The following is a 22474-nucleotide window of genomic DNA, read 5'->3' as shown; positions in this document are numbered from 1 at the left end:
AGAGGGGGGGGGGGGTCGTAAATCACTCGTGACCTGAAGAAGCTTATAAATTTATAATATAAACTATAGTTATAAATAACCATCTGAAGTCCATTCTACATATTTGAAAACATATAATGTTATAATTATATTATAAAGAAAACAATTTTAATTCGATACTTAAACAATAACTTACATGGGTGGGTAAAATAGTAGCAATGTCAAAAACGAGTACAGGTTATAAACGTTAAAGTTTATACTTGAAAATACACGATGCGTAGTACTAATTATTAATACCTACTTGCAATTCTCAAGCACCTTCTGTTTTACTAATGTCTGTTACTAATTTACCTATTTACAAGAGTGATTTTAGTACGAGTGGCAATTACTAATTTATTGTTAGAGAATTTCTAATCGATAACTATAGGTAGTTCAATGTGTTTCCTTTCTGACGCGAAAATCGATTATCGAAATGATGATTTCCTAGTTGGCCGACACCTAATCCGCGACTTTCATCATTCAGGGTCGTTTTAATAAAATTATTTATTTGTATACCTAAACAAATCTGATGTATTAAAAAAAAATAATAATCCTATGATTTGTAGTCTGGTTATAAGTTCGTTGAAATGTTTAACAATATTGCACGACATCCACATTTGTACATTCGTCGTCTCCACGTTTTTGGTCTATTTTGTGAACATTTACATTGTTCACTTCAAACAAGTCCAGGTTTTCCGACTTAATCTTTAATTATTCCAAAACGGTGGAAAATAAAATTAATAAGTTGTTATACTTATGTTGAATAGTTGTTTATCTGTTACAGTATCTATACATTTAGTGGTCTAGTGCTCAAGTCCACACAGTGAAAATTATTACTACAAAGTACAAACTATACAATCACAATTATTATTTGAAAACCGCAGTGAACTTTTCAGTAAAATGACGTATTTCGCGATAAGATAGGTTCACAAAAATCGATAGAACCTATTATTATTATAGTTTTATTCTTATTAAATCGTATACTGTAGATGGTCTTATGTCCCGATAACTTGATCGAAGCACGTACCTATTCGCGACAAGCCTCTGACCGAGATGCTTGATGTGCATAAATATGTGTGAACAGAGGTAAGCATGTGCGGAGATAAATATCACATAAATATATATTCATCTATGTGAATTTATGCATATATAATATTTATATATAAACCAATAGCTAAATATGCGACGGTTCGCCTCGCGCATGCGTGCATCAAGCATCTCAGTCAAAAACTATCATCGCTTATAACATGTGCATAGGAGATGGGCTGCAGGCACGACTTAAATCGTGGCTGCAGGACTCCATCAATAGGATATACATTGTTCATAGGTTGTATTGCTATACCAGGAATCATGTGGCCAAATATAATATCATCGTTGTGGTTGTGGTGAATTGAGCATTTTCTAAATGCCATTAAAAATTGATTTTTTTTTTTTGAAAAACTTAATGTCGATGAACTAGGCATAAGTCGTTTTTGTTTGTTTATCGTACTGTATAAATAACTTAGGTAGTATATTCTCAATGTATTCCGTTTTATGATTTTGATATAATATAAACAATTTTTAAGTGATTTTAATATATTAAATAAGATAATATAATAAAAGTCAAATAATTATTGTTGAAGTGTCTGAAAACTAAAATTAACAAAACAAATAGCGAACATAAGTTCAAACATTATAAAACTTGTAGATTTGAGACGTATTTCGTTGAAATCGCATAAAAAAGCTTGTTTAAACATTTTGGATAGTGCCTAGGCACGCCCCGCACGCACGCCTATGGCTATATCGGATTATATTATATTGATATTATTTAATTTGCATTGGGCTCGTACAAAAATAGTAATAAAGAAATAAAATTGATCGCATTATATGTTAAACTTTAAAAAAAATTGTATGTAAATTAATCACGCCAACGAATTACATTAAAATAAAAAATGTTTGTAATGTTCCCACCTATCCCTATATGCATAGTATGGCCATTATATGGAATATTATAGTATGTCCTTGAGTTGTTTTGATTACCTATAGTAGTCTAGTACCTACATACATTTTTTAAAGACGTGCTATGTAGTAAACCAATTATTAAGTTTTAAAAAATTACTCACAATTATTTCTTTTTAGTATAGTTATTTATGGTTATATACCATAAATAGTTGAGTTTTTTTTATCGATGGATAAACATTTTGTTTTCATAAAACATTTGTCGAAAAATTACCAAGGAAGATGTTTTAAACATTTTGACGGGACTCGGTTCATTTTAAAATATGGACTCAATGAGTATATAGTGCCTAAAAGTTCAAGGGACTCTGAATTAGTATGTAACTTAGAACAACCCGGAACTCAATCTGTACTAAAAGGTTTTATTGGGACCCAGTTCGTATGCAGTCAAATAAATATAAACACATTTATTACTAATGAAAGGGTCCAGGACACTATGTCACTTCCGTTTAGCTGCCAGGCCCTTAAACCCTTTCCCAGCAATTTGCATATTATGGCATCATTCGGGTAGGCCCTTCACGTATATAGAATGTACGTTCCTATATACACATTCACTATTAAAAAGTAGAAAATAATAGATGATATTTGGGTGGCTATTCTGTATCTATATCAGACTATACCTAATACTTAACTTCTGTGAATTCAGCGTTTAACCTTTTGAACAACAAATAACATAGGTACTTATACCTAAATTTTTAGCAATTTTATTAATTATTACAATTCATACATACCTTAATAATTATATTTATGTGTTGCTTAATTTTCCATTACATTTCTCATATCTGGAACTTTTTTCATTCATTAATACTTCATTAGTCGTCTGTTCTTCGGATTGACGTTCCTAGCCTTTTTGAGGTACAACATTGATACAAAAAATATATTATTAACATTTAAATAAGAATAAATAGTAGCGATTGTCACCTGGTCAACTGTTACATATGTGATTTGGGATCGTTATATTTGTTTGAAAATGAACAAACATTAAAAAAAAAATACCTACTAGACAGCTCTCGCAAACACCAATAGTTGTTTGGTTTTATGGGCTATCGATTGCAGATAATAAAAAAAAGGCATTATAGTTTTTTTCGTTCACTCCTTGAACGTTCACACACAACTAAACTATCCTTGGACGCCTTATCTGTCAACAAATATTTAGAACTGGAAATTAGGTACCTATTTGAAATATCACTCAAAAAGTTGAAAAATTGCAAATATACAGAAGTAAATAAATGTACACAGGTAGAATAACGACTGCAGTATTTGCCCACACTTGAATTTAGTTTTGTTTTTGAAAATCAATTATTTGTTTTGTTTATTTGCATTTTTGATATTGATTAAATATTATATTATCACTCGATTATAATAACAACATGGACATGGAATGTGCATTTTTTTATTTATTTTTTGCGGGACAACTATTACTATATTAAAATATCACTGTTGATGAGTATATGTATATCGTGTGAGACGATTTCGAAGAATTGAACTCTCGTTGTGTACACTATACTATAATAATATTATGATGTATTTTGCATACGTCATCCTATACCCTATAATTTGCCCGAGTTGTGCAGCTTATACTGATATACTATTATATTACATATTACTTGTTATTATATTACCTATCGCTGTAAAGTAAATAGTGCGCTTGTTATTTAACATAGTTTAGGTCATCATCATCATAATATAAAATAAATATTATAATATTATGTAAATAACGAGGTCGCGTGATAATATATTGTTGCAGAGTCGGTGGCGACATCATAGAGACGCTTAAATCCCGAGAAAATGTTTAGTAACTTCATATATCTGTATACGGCTATACAACCGCTCGGAAAAATTGATTTGAGTATGGTTGGTGAATCACTCTGCATACAATGTACAGCAGCAGTTGTGGAAACGAGAATATAATATTATTTCATACATATATAATATATATGCTATAAACACTAGTGTGTAGGTATATGTAAGTATACTGCTGCAGCTGGTGATTGGTATCTCAAACACATTTTGTATTTACAAAATTCCACTGACAGAAGTACAGAATAATACCAACTCGACCGTTCGAGTATGAATTAAAACAAATGTACGATAACTAAGTGCTGTGCGTATATAGCCGCGATTTATAAATAATTATAATGAACATTATAATCATAATTATATCTTCTGTACACTCGATCCGATTCCTTTTTTTTTTTTTGCTTTTTCCAACTATATGTTCTCAATTGAAAGTCTGCAGACGGACGTTTCCAAGTCGCACTGATTCCGCTGCTGCTATATAATTTACTTAGGTATACGTTTTCTCTTTTACAATTCAGACGACAGTCTTCCAGTTTGAGTACACACATAAATGTTTAGGTACCTATATAAAACAGTGAAACACTTATATGATAATATATACGATATACTCATGTGGATTGTTATTAAACACACGTAGACACACACACACAGTAATTTACTTGATTAGGTATAGTTTATGTGTTTTTAAATATTAATTTATATAATTCTTTACTACCAATATTCAAGAAATTTACTAAATTAAAATTTTAAGTTCTTGTTCCAAAGCTGAATTTGTATTGTTGATTTATAAAAATATAAAACTTTTATAAGCATTTTAGTGTTAGATAAACAAAAATATTTTTTATATTAGGTATATGTATGTATGTATGTGACCCATAACTCATTACTAATACAATATATTTATTATATACATAAAAATGAATGTTGATGTATCTGTCTGTCTGTATAATTAATAAATTCAAAATAAGGACTGGATCGTTTTCAATGAAAGTTATGTCAATAGATATTTCCTCGACACTTTTGTGTTTATACCTTATTTTTTAACCACTATGATATATAGGTAGCTAAAGGGTAGCTCACTGCAGTTTTACAGATAATAATAATAATTTTAGCAAAGACGCTTTTACATGGATAGGTATATCATCAGTATCGGCATACATCAATTTATTTAATTTCTTAATTAATATTTGTGTACGAGGCTCATTAAAATAAAATGATATCAGTAAGTTATAACCCGATATAGCCGCACATTTAGGTCTAACTTACTTGCGATAGGGCAACAGTACGATACAAAATTATTCATTGTAGATTCTTCAGAGTTGAGTGATGATTGATTTTACAATTATGTGAGATTTTTTTTTATTTATTTTTTTTTTGTGTCTCAATAGTCAACTTTGAAAGTGGTTGTAAAATCGGTCCGAGGAAAAAATAAAATACAGTTTATATCCGTCTTTTTTTACCATCTTAAATTTCCGGAATGAGTTTAAAACAAAAAAGGTAACCACGGGCCCAGTTTACATTTGCCCGGATTATCTAGATGATAATGATGATATTATGAAAAGGGAGAGGGTCAAATATATGTATGTATTTACAGAGACTTCCATACAGAATTAAAATATATAATTTGTTTTTGTTTTTACCTGTTAAACCTGTTACGGTATGATGGTTTGTTATCGCCCCAGGCATGGGAAAATGTTATCATCTCACTACTAAATAATAATCGCTACGTATAGGTAATAATCTAATGATTTGGCGAATCTCAGGAAAAAGTTCTTAATTATTATATACTCTATAGGTATCTATTTATTACTTGGGGTTTTTTAAAAACCAACAACTAAACACTTAACGTCATCAAAATATCAAACGATCAAACACCAAACTTATTTTCTTTAGATCAGTTAGAACACCATATTTTTTTTGATGGTTGGAAAGCTTATGCTAAATTTCAGCAACATGAATTTAAAATCTTAAACATAATTTGTAGTTAATCATAAATATAATATTGTGGACCCTTCAAACCTTGTCTTGAAGGCCCAAGCGCAAAATGTGTACAGAATGGGGGATTGGTCAAATGAGGCAACAAAAAACGTGGAGGAAAATATCAAACCTAAATGATCTATTTGATATAATTTTTAAAAGTATAGCAGAATTTTAACAACCATCTTAATTTTAATTATTTTTGCATAGTTATATTACTATTATAATTATCTAACAAATTATATCATTAGGTATATCTATTTTTTTAAAAAAAAATTAGTTATTATAATTTTCAGAGGTATCAATATATAAATAAATAAATAAATTATTAAGTATCACTTACATAGTTACATATTAATTATTATTATTATGCATAATGTTTATGTTATTAAGGTGAAAAAAGGACAACACTATACTTGATAATCTTATTGGTTATATATATAGAGAGAGAGAGTTTCATCAGTACGTAACCTTGAGTCGTTCCTTTATACAACAAATTATTATTTATGAATGGTTCGCGTTGGGTATTTAAACAAGAAGTGATTTGAGTTGCGGCGTCATTGCTAACACAGCTCTCAAATTCTATAGTTAGTTAACCACCTAACAGTATACCTATCACAATCCCTCGATCTCAGCTCTCGAGATGGACTATAAATTTGTATTGCTTTTTGTTCAAATGGCTGCAGTCACTAAAGCACACATGTTTAGAATAACAAACAACTGCCCGTTTACTGTATGGCCCGGCATACAAGGCAACCCGGGGCACGAACATCTCGAAAATGGCGGATTTTCGTTGGGCCCTTACAGGACTCATTTAGTTATCTCGTCTCGAAATTGGACGGGCAGGATTTGGGGCAGGACCAATTGCAACAGTAAAGGAAAATGCGAGACGGGCGATTGCGGTAAGTCTATATGGTCGATTTGTAATAGGCTTATTGCGATACGTTCGACCCTCATTATATTGTTCCGAAAACTGAAATAAATGTCTAAAATAATATATTATTCGAATTAGGTTCTTAACTATTAATAAATAAGTAACTATTAAAAAAAAATGAGAATGTGATGATTATTAAGTCGACCAAAGCTTTAATTTAGATGTGATTTTTACAATAGTATATTTTCCCAAACAAAAATCATCAAAAAATAAGGGAAAATGTGAAAAGGAAGGACCTATGATTGACGTATTCATGACACATTTTATTTTAAATATATACTTTTAAAATCAAACAAATACTTATGATATTTAAAACAAACTATGCTTAATGCACTTGAGTGCAAATGTTTCAGTTTGCATTAAATAAAACTAATCTTTAAGTTTTATACACTAATTATTAAAAATGTATCCATTATTGTTCAAAAACAACAAAACCCCAAATCACGTCTTACAGATAGTGCTCAGTAGTCAGCCTTACTGAGTTATAGGCGTCTCGTAACTCCGAGAAGCGATGGCAATAGAAGTATAAGACTCGGCTCTACTCGTATAATAGTAATTACAAATGAAAATTTAAAACAATATTACAACCATAGCAGGCATAGCTATCTTTTAGTTTAGCCAGTATAGAAACTAGGCAACCTAACTTGAAGAATTTTACCTCCACGATACTCACTTTTTGGTCGAAAAAATATATACGATCAGTTTTTATTCAAACGTTCAGTTCAAACGTGTTAGGATGCAACCCACTGGCTATAGGTATCTGAAACAAACGTATAAATTCAAGGAACACGTAAATATTATTAGAAATTTGATGTTATAAAAAATCAATAAAACAATAATATAATAAATATAAAATGGATGTTCTTATTTTCTTTTAATTTTAGTAGGCGATGCAATCGCCCTGTTGTCCATGAAAGTTGATTAGTAATGTTCACATTTGCAGCAATATTTTTTTTTTTATTGTTATAATTTAATTTTACTGGACAGTGGACAGATAGGTGTATTTCAATATTGGCGTATTATACCTGCCTTAACATCGTCATATGAGTAAAATAATTATTTTTGAAAATCTATTCTGCATAATACCGTACACCTTTCCAATGATACAATTTTTTCTTCTACCATATGTTTATAATATGCATAAGTCATTGGTACGACTAAAAATTGTGTTGTAGTATTAATAATTTACATGTATAGAATAAATGTAGATATTATTTTCTCATATTAAATATGATTTTATATCTTAATTTGATGATACAGGGAACAAGATTCAATGCAAAGGGGCCATGGGCATGCCACCCCTATCAATGGCTGAGTTAGAGTTCTCCAAAATCAACGAAGTGGACTTCTACCATGTGTCGTTGGTGGATGGCTTCAACCTGCCGATCAGAATTAGGCCTGACCCATTTTCGCCGTCCATCATAAACGACACCAACTGCCAGCCAGCTGACTGTGTGGCCAACCTGAACAGCAGGTGTCCGGCCAAACTGGCCCTGAAGGCGACCAGTGGCTCCAGCGTCGTGGGGTGCAAGAGCGCCTGTACGCTGTTCAACACGAAGTCTGAATGCTGCCAGGGTGTCTACACCACCCCTCGGACTTGCAAGAGAAGCTCGTGGCCCAAAAACTATCCGGCATACTTCAAGTCAGCCTGTCCGTACGCCTACAGTTACCCATTCGACGACACGTCCAGCACTCATAAGTGTCAAGGCAACGCGTTGACAAAGTACCACGTCTTATTTTGCCCTTAAGCCACTTGTTGTGTAGCTATATGTTTGTATAGGTTCAGGGTAGGCTATTGAACACAATTTGTATATATTATTATATCTATATGTTATATAAAAATAAATATAATGTATTGTATAAAAATGAAACTAAAGGTAAAAATAGTACAATACTATTTTCAAAAGGCAACTTATTTCCATTTATACTTAATATGATGCTCAAAAATTTAAATCATTCAATGATTCCTTTAGAAAATTTAAAACTCAATTATCATAATATTTTTTTTAGTTGTTATTATTTATTTTGTAAGAAGACCTGCTATGCATAAATCTTACAATAACCATTGTACATCAAGTCATTATAGCTAAGAGGAGATTATGGTTATACTTGAACGACATGCTGTCTTCGTATTCCTAAAGCATAATGAATCAAATTATTCGTTTAGAATAGGTAACTCATTTTACTCAATCATTTTTAATATTAGAGTGAATATTTTTCAAATTTTTTTTAATCAAATTAATTATCAAATGTGAGAGTAAGAATATAGGGTCCCACATAGGTTTTTTTTTTTATTTTAATTTTAACCATAGTCATGAGCATTTTGAAACCGAAAATGTTTTGTAAATTTTAAACATGTTTTTTTTTTTAAATATTAAGCAAAATAGTTTATTTTTTGTGGAACAGCTTTTATCAACGACATAATTTTCACGTGCTCTACTCAAGGACAGTGTTGATAATAAGATACATAAATTTATCTAGAATCTAGATAAATAATTAATTACCTTTTATCTTATCTAGATAAATTCAAAAATGTTTATATCATGTGCAATTTTAAATCAATAATAGCTTCATCTTAACTAAATCATTTAGATAACAAAATGTCAAATATAATAATTTCTAAAATATAAGGAATAAATAAGAGATGAAAACATGAGGGTGAAGTTATCCGCCCAACATTGTCTTACAAAATACAAATGCGCGTATTAGATTATTGAGATTTGTATGAATTTCCAAAAGAGTTAACATGAGTAAATCGTAAAAAATATTATTTTTATGTTTTATGACTTAATGTCAGGCAAGGATATCTGATATGCACGGTGCACCAGTGTAGTCGAGCACATGCCAATACGCCATACATATACACAATATGTACAATTAATGATATTGCATAATGTACAATATAATTAATATATACATTTTGATAGCCAGTATATGCCTATGTGGGACAGTTCTGAAGTCACTGTCTAGTATATTATAAAAATATAAAATATACTTAGTAATATTTTTGGGACCCGTGTATTACAAATGGATCTTTGAACATTGAACGAGTCCAACGCAAATTTTTAAAGAATTAAAGTTTCATATTAGGCATTCAATGTACCCCAAACGATTACTCTCTAGTCTCTAAGATTCTGGATCTTCAATCACTAGCTGACCGCAGGTGGATGTTAAGTAAAACTTTCCTAAGAGGTCTTTTATCTAATGTTGATTCTCCTACTCGTTTGTCCCTTATAACCTTCAGAGTTCCTCAATTTCCAACCCGAGCACCTGTGTCCTTCTATATTCCCCAATACAAAAGTAATTAGGTACATGAAAAATGAACCGTTAAGACGCATAATGTTCAAAGCCAATGAGGATCCCTTCTTTTCAATCTAATTACCCCTATTTTTACTACCCTTAAATCTTTCCTTCTTTTTTGTTCTGTTTTTAACCGTTATTATTGTTATTATTATTCGTATTATGTATATTTCTTACTCTTTTCCTAGAATTTAAATGTATTATCTATTGTATTCAAAGAGCATCTAAGAGTTAATTATTGTTAGTAAATAAATAAATAAATAAATTTAGGATGGCAGACTGTATTTGATCAGAATCGTTAGGATTTTTTTTCTCTAAACACTAATCTAGTATATTATATAATACAATAATATTATAAATAATAATATAGTGGCTTCACCCGTTATTAACGTATGACTTAATAACGTATTGTAAATTCGTAAATAACAATTAACTTGGTGAACAGTTTCAAGCACTTACGAATACTGTTTTATTACTTAAAACAAAATAACTAAAATTGATACTTCTTAGCTGGGGCGGTTTTTATATTATAATATAGTATATTATACCTACCATAACTACTTGATTCGTTCAATAATATAATATTACACAATATTTAGTACTTACCACGGTATTTTACTTTATTATTTACCCACTGTATTATTGATACACTGGTTTAGACACTCAATACATTTTCTTGATTATATACCACGATGATGAGTGATAACAGAGAGGTATATACTCACTACTCCGATGTACTCAAATTGCCTATTCAGAACGCCGAACGATCAGTATTCTATTGAGAAAAAAGATCGAAATATTTTAATGAAAGCATGACGAAGAGTGAACAAGAAAATAGAAAATAATTTTAATACATTTAAAATATACGCCACGTTTCCGATTCGGCTTAAAATGTTTGATGTTTTATTCACATTACTTTTTTTTTACTTTACGGTCTTTACGCATATGTAACGATCTTTTAATACAGAAATTCTTGGGTTAGTGGACATAGTTTATAGTTATTATATGTGTTATTACCAGACGTCTGTTATTCGGAATTTGATATTGTCATATTATATTATAACAGTAAGAAGTATTTCTAAAATGTGGGAGGATAATGAAATATATTTCACACACTTCGACGTTCACCAACTAAGCTACATGAAGGACGTAGGACATAGAGCATAGTTTTTAATATGCTAATGAATTCACGTCTATTCATGTCTATGAAACTCAATAGTTATGTTTATCTGCATGTATTATCTTAAAGCATTTTGTAATTATGTTATTTATATGTGTCACCGTAAACCTATCTGATAGTATATACATAATCTATAATATATATCTGTACATTATACTCTTGTAAACAAAGACTAGTACCTGTAAAAGTAAATAATAACAAAACAATTTTTTTTTTTTTTAAACATGGTTTAATACAAATACTATTACGATCAATTGAGTTGTATTATTTTTATATATTTGTGTGAATTAAACTTAAGTTATTTAACAATTTAACCTGTGTGAGTATAATTAATATATTATACTGGCAACAGTGTAAAATAGCTTACGTTTCACAATGGTTGTAAAATTATATAGCTACGCGGAAAAATGTTTATAAGATTCTGGTGTCAATAAAACTAAATATCTACAGTTCTAATAAATGCTCATAATTTGTTTCAAAACTAAAATATAAAAAAACCTAAGTAGGGCCCTAGATAATATTCATACTTTTACATTTAATAATAGACCAATTTGCTAGAATATTCACAAGTTAAAACAATATTAACAATTGGATTTTTTTAAATTTCTTTTAAATTTAAGATATTCAGGATTGTGCTGTGTATATAAATTAAAAAAGGTGGACAAGTGGAGACCCAAAAAAACTACATCATTGTTAAGTCAATACATTTATCACTCCGCTCAGAATCTAAAAAGGAGTAAAATGGATTATTTACAATTTCCTTCTTGGTACTGCGTTAGCAAGACGGATACATCACATGCGGGTATAAGTGCAGCAATAACCATTATGACGTTCTCTAAACTATACAAATTGCAATGCGGTTAGTAAGAGTTATGTACCTAAGTATACTTAATTACATGAATATCAAAATTGTGTTTCGAATTTTCTGAAAAATCATTTAATGATGGACATCTTCGAGCTATCATAACATCTAGAGGGAAAGAAGTTGATTTTCGAAAATAGTATTTGATATAAATTTATGTATACCAACCAACATTTATTTTTATTTCTCATACAATACTTATACTTGTATTTCTATATAAATATATAATAATTTATAAAAACCGTGTTAAATAACCTACCCTTGAACCTATATAGGAATGTAGCTACACAAAAATTGGTTTAAGGGCAAAATACGATGTCAAACTTGGTTAACGAATTGCCGTGACACGTAAACGTGGTGGTCGTGTTATCGAACGGGTAACTGTAGGCACCCGGACAGGCTTCCTTAAAAAATGGTGGATAGTTTTGTGGCCACGAGCTGCTGTTACAAGTGGCCGGGGTAGTGTAGACACCTTGGCAGCAATCACTGTTCGTGTTGAACAGCGCACAGGCGCTTTTGCACCCCACCACGCTGGAGCCATCGGCCCCCTTGACGGCCAACTTTGCAGGGCACTTGCTGTTCAGGTCGGCCACACAAACAGCCGCCTTGCAATCGTCGCCGCTGTTCGGATCTATTCGATATTTATTGGGCATAATCCTGATCGGCAGGTTAAATCCGTCCACCAATGACACGTGGTAGAAGTTCAAGTTGTCTGACTTGGCGAACTGTATCTCAGCTAGGGTCAAGGGTGGAACGCCCAAAGTCCCATTGCATTGGATCTTGTTGTCTGCATCATCAAATAGTAGCACAATGAATTAATATACGAAATAAAATTGTAACAATATTTATCAAGAGTCTTGTATTAAATTTTTCATGCTTTTTGACTCAATCAATACAATTTGATTAACATTTATAGAAGAAAAAATGAAAATCTAAAATGTCCGTCAACAGCAACAATTTAAAATATTTTGAAAATGTATCAAGTATATGAATTGATAAAATAAACATATGAGTAAGTTTCAAATGTCTACAGTAATTTGTTTTTGAATTACAACGAAGTAAGAAAATCGCCACAAAAGAAATCTAGTGATTATCCATTGTGATAAAAATTTCAACTTCAAACGCTCATAAAAATTGAATTTGACATTACAATAGAAATTTTATTTTTTTTTGATAAAGTTAAACAAGCTGATAAGAAATCTTGTACTACATTATTAAATCTTAGATATAAACAGTACAATTTTTATGAATTTCTAACTAAATATAATTTACTAATTGTTGTGATTTTTACGAATTTAGTCAAATTTCTAAGTTTAAACGCGCATAAAAAATTATTGTGGATTTAGGCTTAAGGCCCAACTTTTTTTTAATTTGCACTAACAATACTTACGAGGAACCTTGTATTACAATTACAAAATTTTTGACTGAGTGAAAAACTTTTTATCGACATTAGTTTAAAAAGTGAAAATGCATTGATATGCCTATAAATAATTTAACTTAAGTCAAAATATTTTGAACATTTTATGGTGTATAGAAAATGCTAACACAAATATTCAGTGAAAATTGTATGGTACCTACGGTAATTTTTTTAGAGTTACACTAAAAACCAAAATTTATTTTTTCAAAAGCTGAATGGCGTTAATTTACAAATAAATAGAAATCAGAATCTATAATATGGAATCTTTCTACCAATTATAATAGTAATATAACACTTAACCAACACGATAAATAAACAAAGAAAATATTTTTTTTTCGTGAACTTCAAATAAATGTATGTATGAGCACTTTCCTGATGTCATTAATGAGTTTTCAATGATCCCACCTAATATTTGAGCCTTTTTTTATTAGTTCAGAGTGATCCATAAACATTTCTGGATCTTTTCATGCAAAACTCAATTCTTCGTTTACAGGATCACACCAAAATACGGGTTTATTTACACACGTCTTATACACAAGAATCTAAACAGATATACATACAATATTTTCATATCAACTCACTAAAAAAATTTTATTAAAAACACAAAACAAGTGTAATACGTTCAAGGCGTTACCTTCATATGTATTGAGCCTGCGATTTAAATATGAGTTAGCTTTATCAAATATTTTATAATTATTGACATTATATAAAACTGTTGAAATGTACGAAATTGAAATAAACATAATATTATAATTCGTGATGGTACGAAGTATGCGGAAACAGGTATACCATCACCAACGTATTTGAAGGAAAACAAGCGTCATACACGGCCAACAGTAATAGCGATGAGTCTAGACTCTAGAGCAAGTATTTATGTGCACCACAAAAATCATAAAAATATGCACTAAAAAATCAAAAAAAGTTATGGGTAAAAACTAAAAATAAATGTACCCAATTAAATCGTTTATATAGTAGTTGTCAATTTATTAGGTTTTTAATTTTAAATAAATTTAACATCTTACTGAGGACATAAGGTAGGTACTTAATTTAAAACAAATTTCTTTTTTGTAAAATTACTTAACAAGTATATGAAAAAAAATCCTGTTAAAAATGATAAATTTGACATTATAGTGCACCGAAAAGTGATAGGCCCTTGATCGAAAGAATGTGTTACTACAATTGTTTATTTCCAAAATATTATTTCTCATTTATTAGCTTTTTAAAACAGCATAATATAATTTAATTTCACTACAATATGCATTATGAAATAAATATAATTTTCAGTTGTCAAATTATATGAAAAATATGTAATTATCGTTACATCAATATCTATACAAAGAAATGCAAAAAAAAATTGTTGTTACTAGTTTAAAACTATTACATTTTGTAAATATTTCTGATAAAATCCAAAAATTAAAATATTAATTGTTGGATTCTACTGTTATGAATTGACTTATAAAATTAATTTTAATCAACTACAGTTAGGTAAATAAGTATATAATACAATAATACAATCGTACAATAATACGTACAGGGAGCTCAAATATATGGTGAGTGACACAAAAAAATGAAGAAAATATTAGGTTATGGTTGCGAAAAGAAAATTTGTTAAAAACCAATACCCGGATTGAGAAACAAAAAAAAGCAACAAGTATATAGCCGTATAGGACATATGGGTGAAGTTAAATTGTCTAGTGCCATGGTATCTATAAACGCCTCTTAATATTTAATAATGATTTTACAGTAATTAAACGTCGATTAAGCTATTTTTTTTAAATAAATGATTTTTCTTTCAAATTAATTTTTCTATTTTTTTTTTTTAATAATCGTGCTGCAAAATCCAATGTCTTTATGTATAAATATCTAGTGTATCAGACGGTTCAATTCTAGGGTATAGGTTGAGGTATTGCCCGACTTCATAACCGTCGGGGAAATCATAATTATATTTTATACTACATAATAAATAATAGTATATAAAATATTCTATAGTTACTCCATAAACGAGCTACATATTTACATCGTAGAATTTTCATTTTTATCTAAATTTCATTAACATTTAAAATTCTAATTTTTTTTTTGTGAAAGGTACTAATTACTAATTAGTAAGAACCTAACACGATTAAGACATTTTTACAACCGTCTTCCGAATAAGTCTACACATGGCAATAAGCATACTATTAAAAATCCATTATATATTATAGACTTACCGCAATCGCCTGTTTCACATTTTCCTTGACTGTCGCAATTAGTCCTGCCCCAAATCCTGCCGGCCCAAGTCCGAGACGAGAGAATGAAATGGGTCTTGTAAGCGCCCAACATAAATCCACCGTTTTCGAGATGTTGCTGTCCTGGATCGCCTTGAACGCCGGGCCATACAGTAAACGGGCAGTTGTTTGTTACTCTAAGCATGTGTGCCATAGTGATTGCAGCCATTTGAACAAGAAATAATACAAACGTGAAGTCCATTTCAAGATTGAGATCGTGGGATTGTAATAGGTGTATCCGCAGTTAACTGGCTACAGAATTTGCGAGCTGCATTAGCAATGACGACGCATCTCATATCACATCTTGTTTATATACCGACGAGAAACCATTCGACAAAAATAATCTATTCTACAAAGGAAAAACTCAAGGTTATGGACCTCTTTCTCTTACTAATAAGATTATCAATAGCTAGTGTTGTTCTTTTCGCACCATGGCCATATAGACCTTATACTAAATAATAATAATAAATAATATATAAGTGATAAGTAATAATTAATTGTTTTTTTATTTAATACTCCCAAAAATTATAAATACAGGTAATAATCGTTATTTAGGGTTAGCTATACGTAATGTATATATAAAAAAATTAGTATAATAATGATGGTAATTAGGTATGCCAACAAAATTAAAATTAAGATTGGGACTAAAATTCTGCCACGGTGCCACATATATTTTAAAATTGTATCAAATGAATCTTTATCATTTGATATTTTGATCTTTCCTCGACGTTTTTTCCTGAATCATTTGGCCGAGTTCCCCATTCCCTCCATATTTTGTGTGTGTTCCCCCAAGATAGGGATCCACAAGACGTGTTAATCTGTAATTAATTATAAATTATATTTTAATACATGTGGTTGCAAATTAACATAAGCGCCCAGGCTCCAACCGTCAGGAATTTATGGAACCCTGTCTAAGATGAACCATACGTGTGGCGTTTGATCGTTTGATACTGTGATGTATTGTTAAGTTTGATTATCGTTTTTTTAATAAACCTTAAGTAATAATGCATCTAGGTATAGTAAAACTAGTAATAGTACGTTTTTTCGATTCATCGATTCATCGAGTTATGAGATTATTAGCACGATGTATCGATTATTATTGTGGCAAGGATATACAATTTTCATGAGCCCGGCGAGACGATAACAAACCAGTAATGTAACAGGTTTTTTAAAGCTGTGACGTAGCAAAAACAAATTAAAAATTTTTATTTTATACTTGAGTTTTTGTAAACACATACGTGTATTTACCCTCTCTCTCCATAGTACTATCTAGATCCGATTTTCTACCTCCACAATCCAGGTTCAAAGTTGATGCTTAAGATACAAAAATTAATAAAAACAAAAACAATTACAATGATTTGTAAAATCAATACGCTCAACTCGCTCCACTAAAAATCTAAAATGAATAATTTTGTATCGTACTGTTATTCTGTCACAAGTAAGTTGGACCTGAATGGCTGTATGTGGCTAAATCGTATTATAGTATTGATATTGTTTAATTGTGATTGGGCTCATACAAAAATATTAATAAAAAAAAAATTAATGTATGTTAATAAACATTAGTTATATCTTATATACCTACATATTAAATTTAAATATCTAGATATTTGTATCACCCTACCATTTTTAGTAATAATAATAATAAATAGCAAATAAGTGATAGTCGTTTATTTTTATTTAATAATTCCAAAAATTATACATACATAGGCAATAATTAGGCCTCGGATTTCGGAGCATTTGAGTTTTTGTTCTGGAATGCTTATACGATGCTTTTCAAGATACAAATGTGATTTAAGTACACACTATGCTAACTTTTATTGGTGCAATTAAACATTTTTCGAGATTTTTAATGTTTGAGTGCATTTTAAAACGTTTTTAGGGCATTATTTATTTTTTAGGTGATCTAAAATAGATTCTGAGCTAAGCGATTTTTTATTGATCTTACAATGATGTGTGAGTGCGTTTTTCTGCCTGTACCAACATTTGTGATAAAAAAATCTTCGGTTCTAGACATCAGCATCTTTTCTGATAGAAAGTAATTCTACTTGGTACTTTGAGAAGTCATAATTGAAAATGTCCAAAAGTTTTTGAAAATCTTGAAAAATTAAAAAAAAATAAAAAAGAAGGGTTATTTGTTACGAAAAACTAATTTTAAAAAAAATTGATTTTATTTGTTTTGGTTTAATTTGAAAACTTATAATAGTAGACACATGTAATTTTCATAAAATATTTACATTATTTATTTTACGAATTTTGTAAATTTTTTTAAATTTATCTCGATAAAAACTTTTCCATGTGGTTAGATATTATAATATGTTCAAATTCATGAAGCTGCAAATTAGTGTACGTTTTTTAAACATCAGAAAAAATGTGGTAGAAACACGTTTTGTGTTTAATTTTTGTTTTAAACCAGCTGTAAGTAATAAATAGATACTTATAAGTATTAATGGTACGTTTTTTTTTTAACTAAATATAAAACTAATCGATAGGAATATCGATTTTTATATTGGTGGGGCAACCATATGTGGTAAATAGATATTTTAAAGAAACTGTGATCAATAATATTTTGAAACTTGATAATTGGTTTATTACATAGTGCACCTCAAAAATGGATGTAGGTAATCAAAATAACTCAAGGCTCAAGGACATACTAAGTATAATTCCATATAATGGCCATATGTATAGGTGCACTACAGATTTTTTTTTTGAATTTTGTCGTTGGCGTTGTTGTTTAATTTATATACTATTTTTTAAAAATGTTTTACAGACAATCAATTTTATTTCTTTATTAATATTTTTTTATTACCATAATTAAAATTAAATAATGTCAATATATTATAATTTATAATCCGATATTACCACTTATGACTTATGAGTCAGACTTATTTGCGACAGGGAAACAGTGAGATACAAAATTATTAATTGTACATTTTGAGATGAAGTATTGATTTTACAATAATGTGTGTTTTTTGTTTCATTTTTTTATTTATTGTATTTCAATCATCAACTATGAATGTGATCCAACTGTTGCACCATAGTATTTTACCATGATAGATTTAGATGATACTAGAGAGGCTCCCACAGAGGGCAGATCAGAAAAAAATACATGATCTATAGTTTTATTCCCCTCATGGTATCCGCGATGTTACCGAGACTGTTACATCGACAGCGCCAGCAAAGCCTATATAGTTTGGCTCAAATTGCATGCTACAATATTATAATATAAATTTTGTTAATATAATATGAATTATATTATCATATCATCTATATTATGTCAACGGCCAAAATTACCACCTGAACACTATATCCCTGACCTGTTGATCTACCTGGGAGGTAATCGGAAAAAAAATCCCTGGAAAAAAAATCCCCGGAAATAAAATCCCCGTTAAAAAATCCCCGGTAAATAAAATCCCCAGAAAAAAAATCCCCGGAAAAAAAATCCCCAAAGCAACTATTTAAAAAAGTACATAATTATAATTAGTAAAAAATTTTAAAATTAGTAAAAATTAGATAATTAGAAAATAAGTAAAAAAAAAATAATATAATATTAGTTAGTTAATTAATAATAAAATAAATGTATATAATTATAGTCAGATTCGGTTCAGTCTGTTCGTTTTCTTATATTGTTAGACACAGCTGTCAAAAAGTCTCCAATGCTTAATTTATCTTCACTTTGTCTTATAACTAACTCTTTCAAGCGGATTTTTATTGTTTGATTTTGTCCTCTTTTTGTACGTCTTGGTTCACCTAAAGCATCCAATGCTAACTGTGCTCGATCGGCGTCAATTTCATTTTTAATTTTCCTAATAAGTTTCCACATTGTAGGATGTTTTTGACCAACTAGTTTGGAAAACCTATTATTCCACCCTTCAACGATGTTGTTGGTTCTGTGGCAGTCATTGAGGGTGGTTTTATTTACATTCCACACAGCTGGTGGGAACATTGGTGGCAGTTTTCGAAACCTCATGTTATTTTCGTCGTTTCCAATTCTTCGATACTTGCCATTTACATAATACGAATCAAAATAATCTAATAAATCCATAAGATTTTCAGGCAAACTATATTTTAAATATTTCATTCCATCTTCTACGAGGTGCAATGGAAGGAATGCAAGTGCATCAATCATTCCACATTGTTTTCGAAACTCTTCATCCTTATGGTATTTCGAAGCAAAGCCCAATTCTTGTATTTTCCTGAACGTCGATTGACATAAGTGATAGAAGCAGCCTTTTATATCAATATGGACACCAATTACTTCTTTAGCTGCTTCAATAACTGCGCTTTCAAAATCGAGATGTAAACATTTGGGGTCAGGGTATACATTTCGTTCAGCACATTCATCCATTATAATTTGAAACATTTCTACGTATGTATTTTTAGTTTTCCTTTGTAAAATACAGTAAATCGTAGTTACAAATACATTATTTTTTTTTACCCGTATTACATATAACTGTAGGAAAAACTTTGGAGACAGTCCGAAATTCCCGTCTAAATACCAAGTATCTGATTCTGAAAGCAGTTGCAAGTGTTCATCTGTTGCAAATATAATTATCCTTTCAGATGCCTCTGGACCATTATCCCTCAATAATAGTCTATTATTACCCAATAATGCCCATTCACCTGTAATAAAATAGATATAATTTGTTAAGTATAGGATTTTATTTTCTAATTAATATAATTAAAAAAAAAAATTTACCATCAATAACAATTTCTTTGATATTTTGAGGTTCGTTCGGATTATGAAAACTTCGATGATATCTAATACTACGTTTTAAATATTCTTCCTTGGGTAACTCAGCTAAAACATCGACATCCAGATTCCCGATTACCTCCGAAAATATTTGGCCGGGTGTATCATTTGAGGATAAAGCTTTATTTTTTATTTCTTGTTTAACTTTTATGGCAGCTATAGCTATAAATAATAACAATTCTTATTTATATTCATTGGCGGAAATCTTGCGAACATAAAATATTTGTAGTTTTATATTTGTTTTTAAATTTGTTTGTATAATATTTTACATAATATTTTATAGGAAAATTAAAATTATAAGTTGGAACACTGTCCTATAGTGATTTATTTTATCGTCTGTCGAATAAAACAAAATCTGTAAAATTATATTCTGGACGTACTAATTGGTTACTAATTCAGTAATAGGTACCTACTTATCAAGGCCTATGATAAAATTGTTATCGACAATAATTTGTCGTGCTACATTAATTTATTAATTAATTAAAATTTGAGAACATATTTATAACACATAAATATATAAGTGTCCTAACTATATGTAAATTATTAAATTAAAATAAATCTTACCATTTTTATCGGCAGAATGATTGTGTTCATGGATCTCCCTTGGATTACTATTTTGAAGCGATGTTTTTAAAATGGCTAAACATTTAAATGAACTATATTTTGCACACCTCCATCTCTTGAAAAACTTACAGTCTTTTTGGTGTACATAAGTATAACCATTTAAGCAAATTTTATAGTTCCCTTGGTTAGATTTAACAATTTCCATAGTCGCATTGATTTCCATAGCCGGACAATTACGGCCTCGCACAGTCACACAAATCAAAGTTACTTAATAGGAACTGAAGATGTACTAACCGTAACCGTTATAATAACGTATAGATACCAAATATTACGTATTTTGAGTTATTTTGACTTGTATTTTCCCAATTTCAAATTTTATTGCTCTATGCCAAGGCCCACCCAACTAGCGGCCCGCGAACCTTTTTTATCTGTAAAATGCTTTCTTATTGCACACTAAATTTGTAGTACGAATGTACCGTGTAAATTGCAAGCCTCGATCTATCATTGTTCAGGCTCAACGTTTATCAGAGAGTGTCCAGTGAGTTAGTCAAGTTATATATTGGTAGTATTATAGTCATTCCGCTTTTAAATAGTTGCTTTGGGGATTTTTTTTCCGGGGATTTTTTTTCTGGGGATTTTATTTACCGGGGATTTTTTAACGGGGATTTTATTTCTGGGGATTTTTTTTCCGGGGATTTTTATTCCGGGATTCACCTGGGAGGCCACTTTGTCCGAAACAACAACATTAAAAAAAAAACTATGTTCTTAGTCCTAAGATCTAATCTACATGGCTGAGCATATATTTAAACAAACATCGTTTAAATAGACAACGATTCTGGTTGTATAGCACCAGATCCAACAAATATAATCCAAAAATGGTTTATTTTTAACCAAAATTATTCATTGCCTCCCTAAAATCAGGGAAGGAAAAAATCGAATAAAATAATATCATCAATTTATTAAACGAACACTCGTGTAACTACTGTAAATCTGTCACTAGCCAGAAGCCAAAAACTAATTCATGTGACTGACATTATTAGTCTATACTGTCTATATTGATAACATTAGTTGCAACAACAACGCCCGGCTGAGCAGCAATGGCATCTTAAATGGAAACTTTATTTTTCTTCCCTCTAACTACCTATATTAGTAGATTGCCGCTATTGATAATAAATTAGTAGGTTGTTAGGTCGTTTTATTATTATAGGTAGGCATAGGTAGGGGGCACGCCAGACGAGTACCCAAAAAAACAATACAAAATTCCTCATTAGGTAGTTGTTATTACTGGAAATTTAAGCGATTGCAGAAATACGTTACAATGCGACGACATTACTTAGATACACGTAAAACGATGATTTAACCTCAAATGATTTTTACTACTTTGTAATAATTCAAAAAATATTAATCGTATAG

The 22474-nt window shown here is 30.0% G+C and overlaps 3 protein-coding genes across 3 annotated transcripts; 1 reads left to right on the top strand and 2 right to left on the bottom strand.

Annotated features, from left to right (window-relative positions):
• Positions 1 to 6328: 6328 nt before the first annotated feature.
• Positions 6329 to 12019, top strand: LOC111042579 (thaumatin-like protein 1). The gene is made up of 2 exons (XM_022327232.1): positions 6329 to 6692; positions 7985 to 12019. The coding sequence occupies exons 1-2, from the start codon at positions 6434 to 6436 to the stop codon at positions 8470 to 8472; spliced, it is 747 nt and encodes a 248-aa protein (XP_022182924.1). The 5' UTR covers positions 6329 to 6433; the 3' UTR covers positions 8473 to 12019.
• LOC111042569 (thaumatin-like protein 1) lies at positions 11949 to 16045 on the bottom strand. Its single transcript, XM_022327223.1, has 2 exons — positions 15691 to 16045; positions 11949 to 12853 (listed from the first exon to the last, which is right to left on the bottom strand). Exons 1-2 carry the CDS (start codon positions 15947 to 15949, stop codon positions 12366 to 12368), a joined length of 747 nt encoding a protein of 248 aa, XP_022182915.1. The 5' UTR covers positions 15950 to 16045; the 3' UTR covers positions 11949 to 12365.
• A 3303-nt stretch (positions 16046 to 19348) lies between these two features.
• Positions 19349 to 21789, bottom strand: LOC111042808. Its single transcript, XM_022327507.1, has 3 exons — positions 21062 to 21789; positions 20444 to 20659; positions 19349 to 20367 (listed from the first exon to the last, which is right to left on the bottom strand). The coding sequence occupies exons 1-3, from the start codon at positions 21282 to 21284 to the stop codon at positions 19349 to 19351; spliced, it is 1458 nt and encodes a 485-aa protein (XP_022183199.1). The 5' UTR covers positions 21285 to 21789.
• Positions 21790 to 22474: the final 685 nt, after the last annotated feature.

This window comes from Myzus persicae, unplaced genomic scaffold (assembly GCF_001856785.1).
Source record: "Myzus persicae strain clone G006 unplaced genomic scaffold, MPER_G0061.0, whole genome shotgun sequence".
NCBI lineage: Eukaryota > Metazoa > Arthropoda > Insecta > Hemiptera > Aphididae > Myzus > Myzus persicae.
Note: the sequence above shows the minus strand (reverse complement) of the source record. Positions and strands in the feature narration are given on the sequence as shown.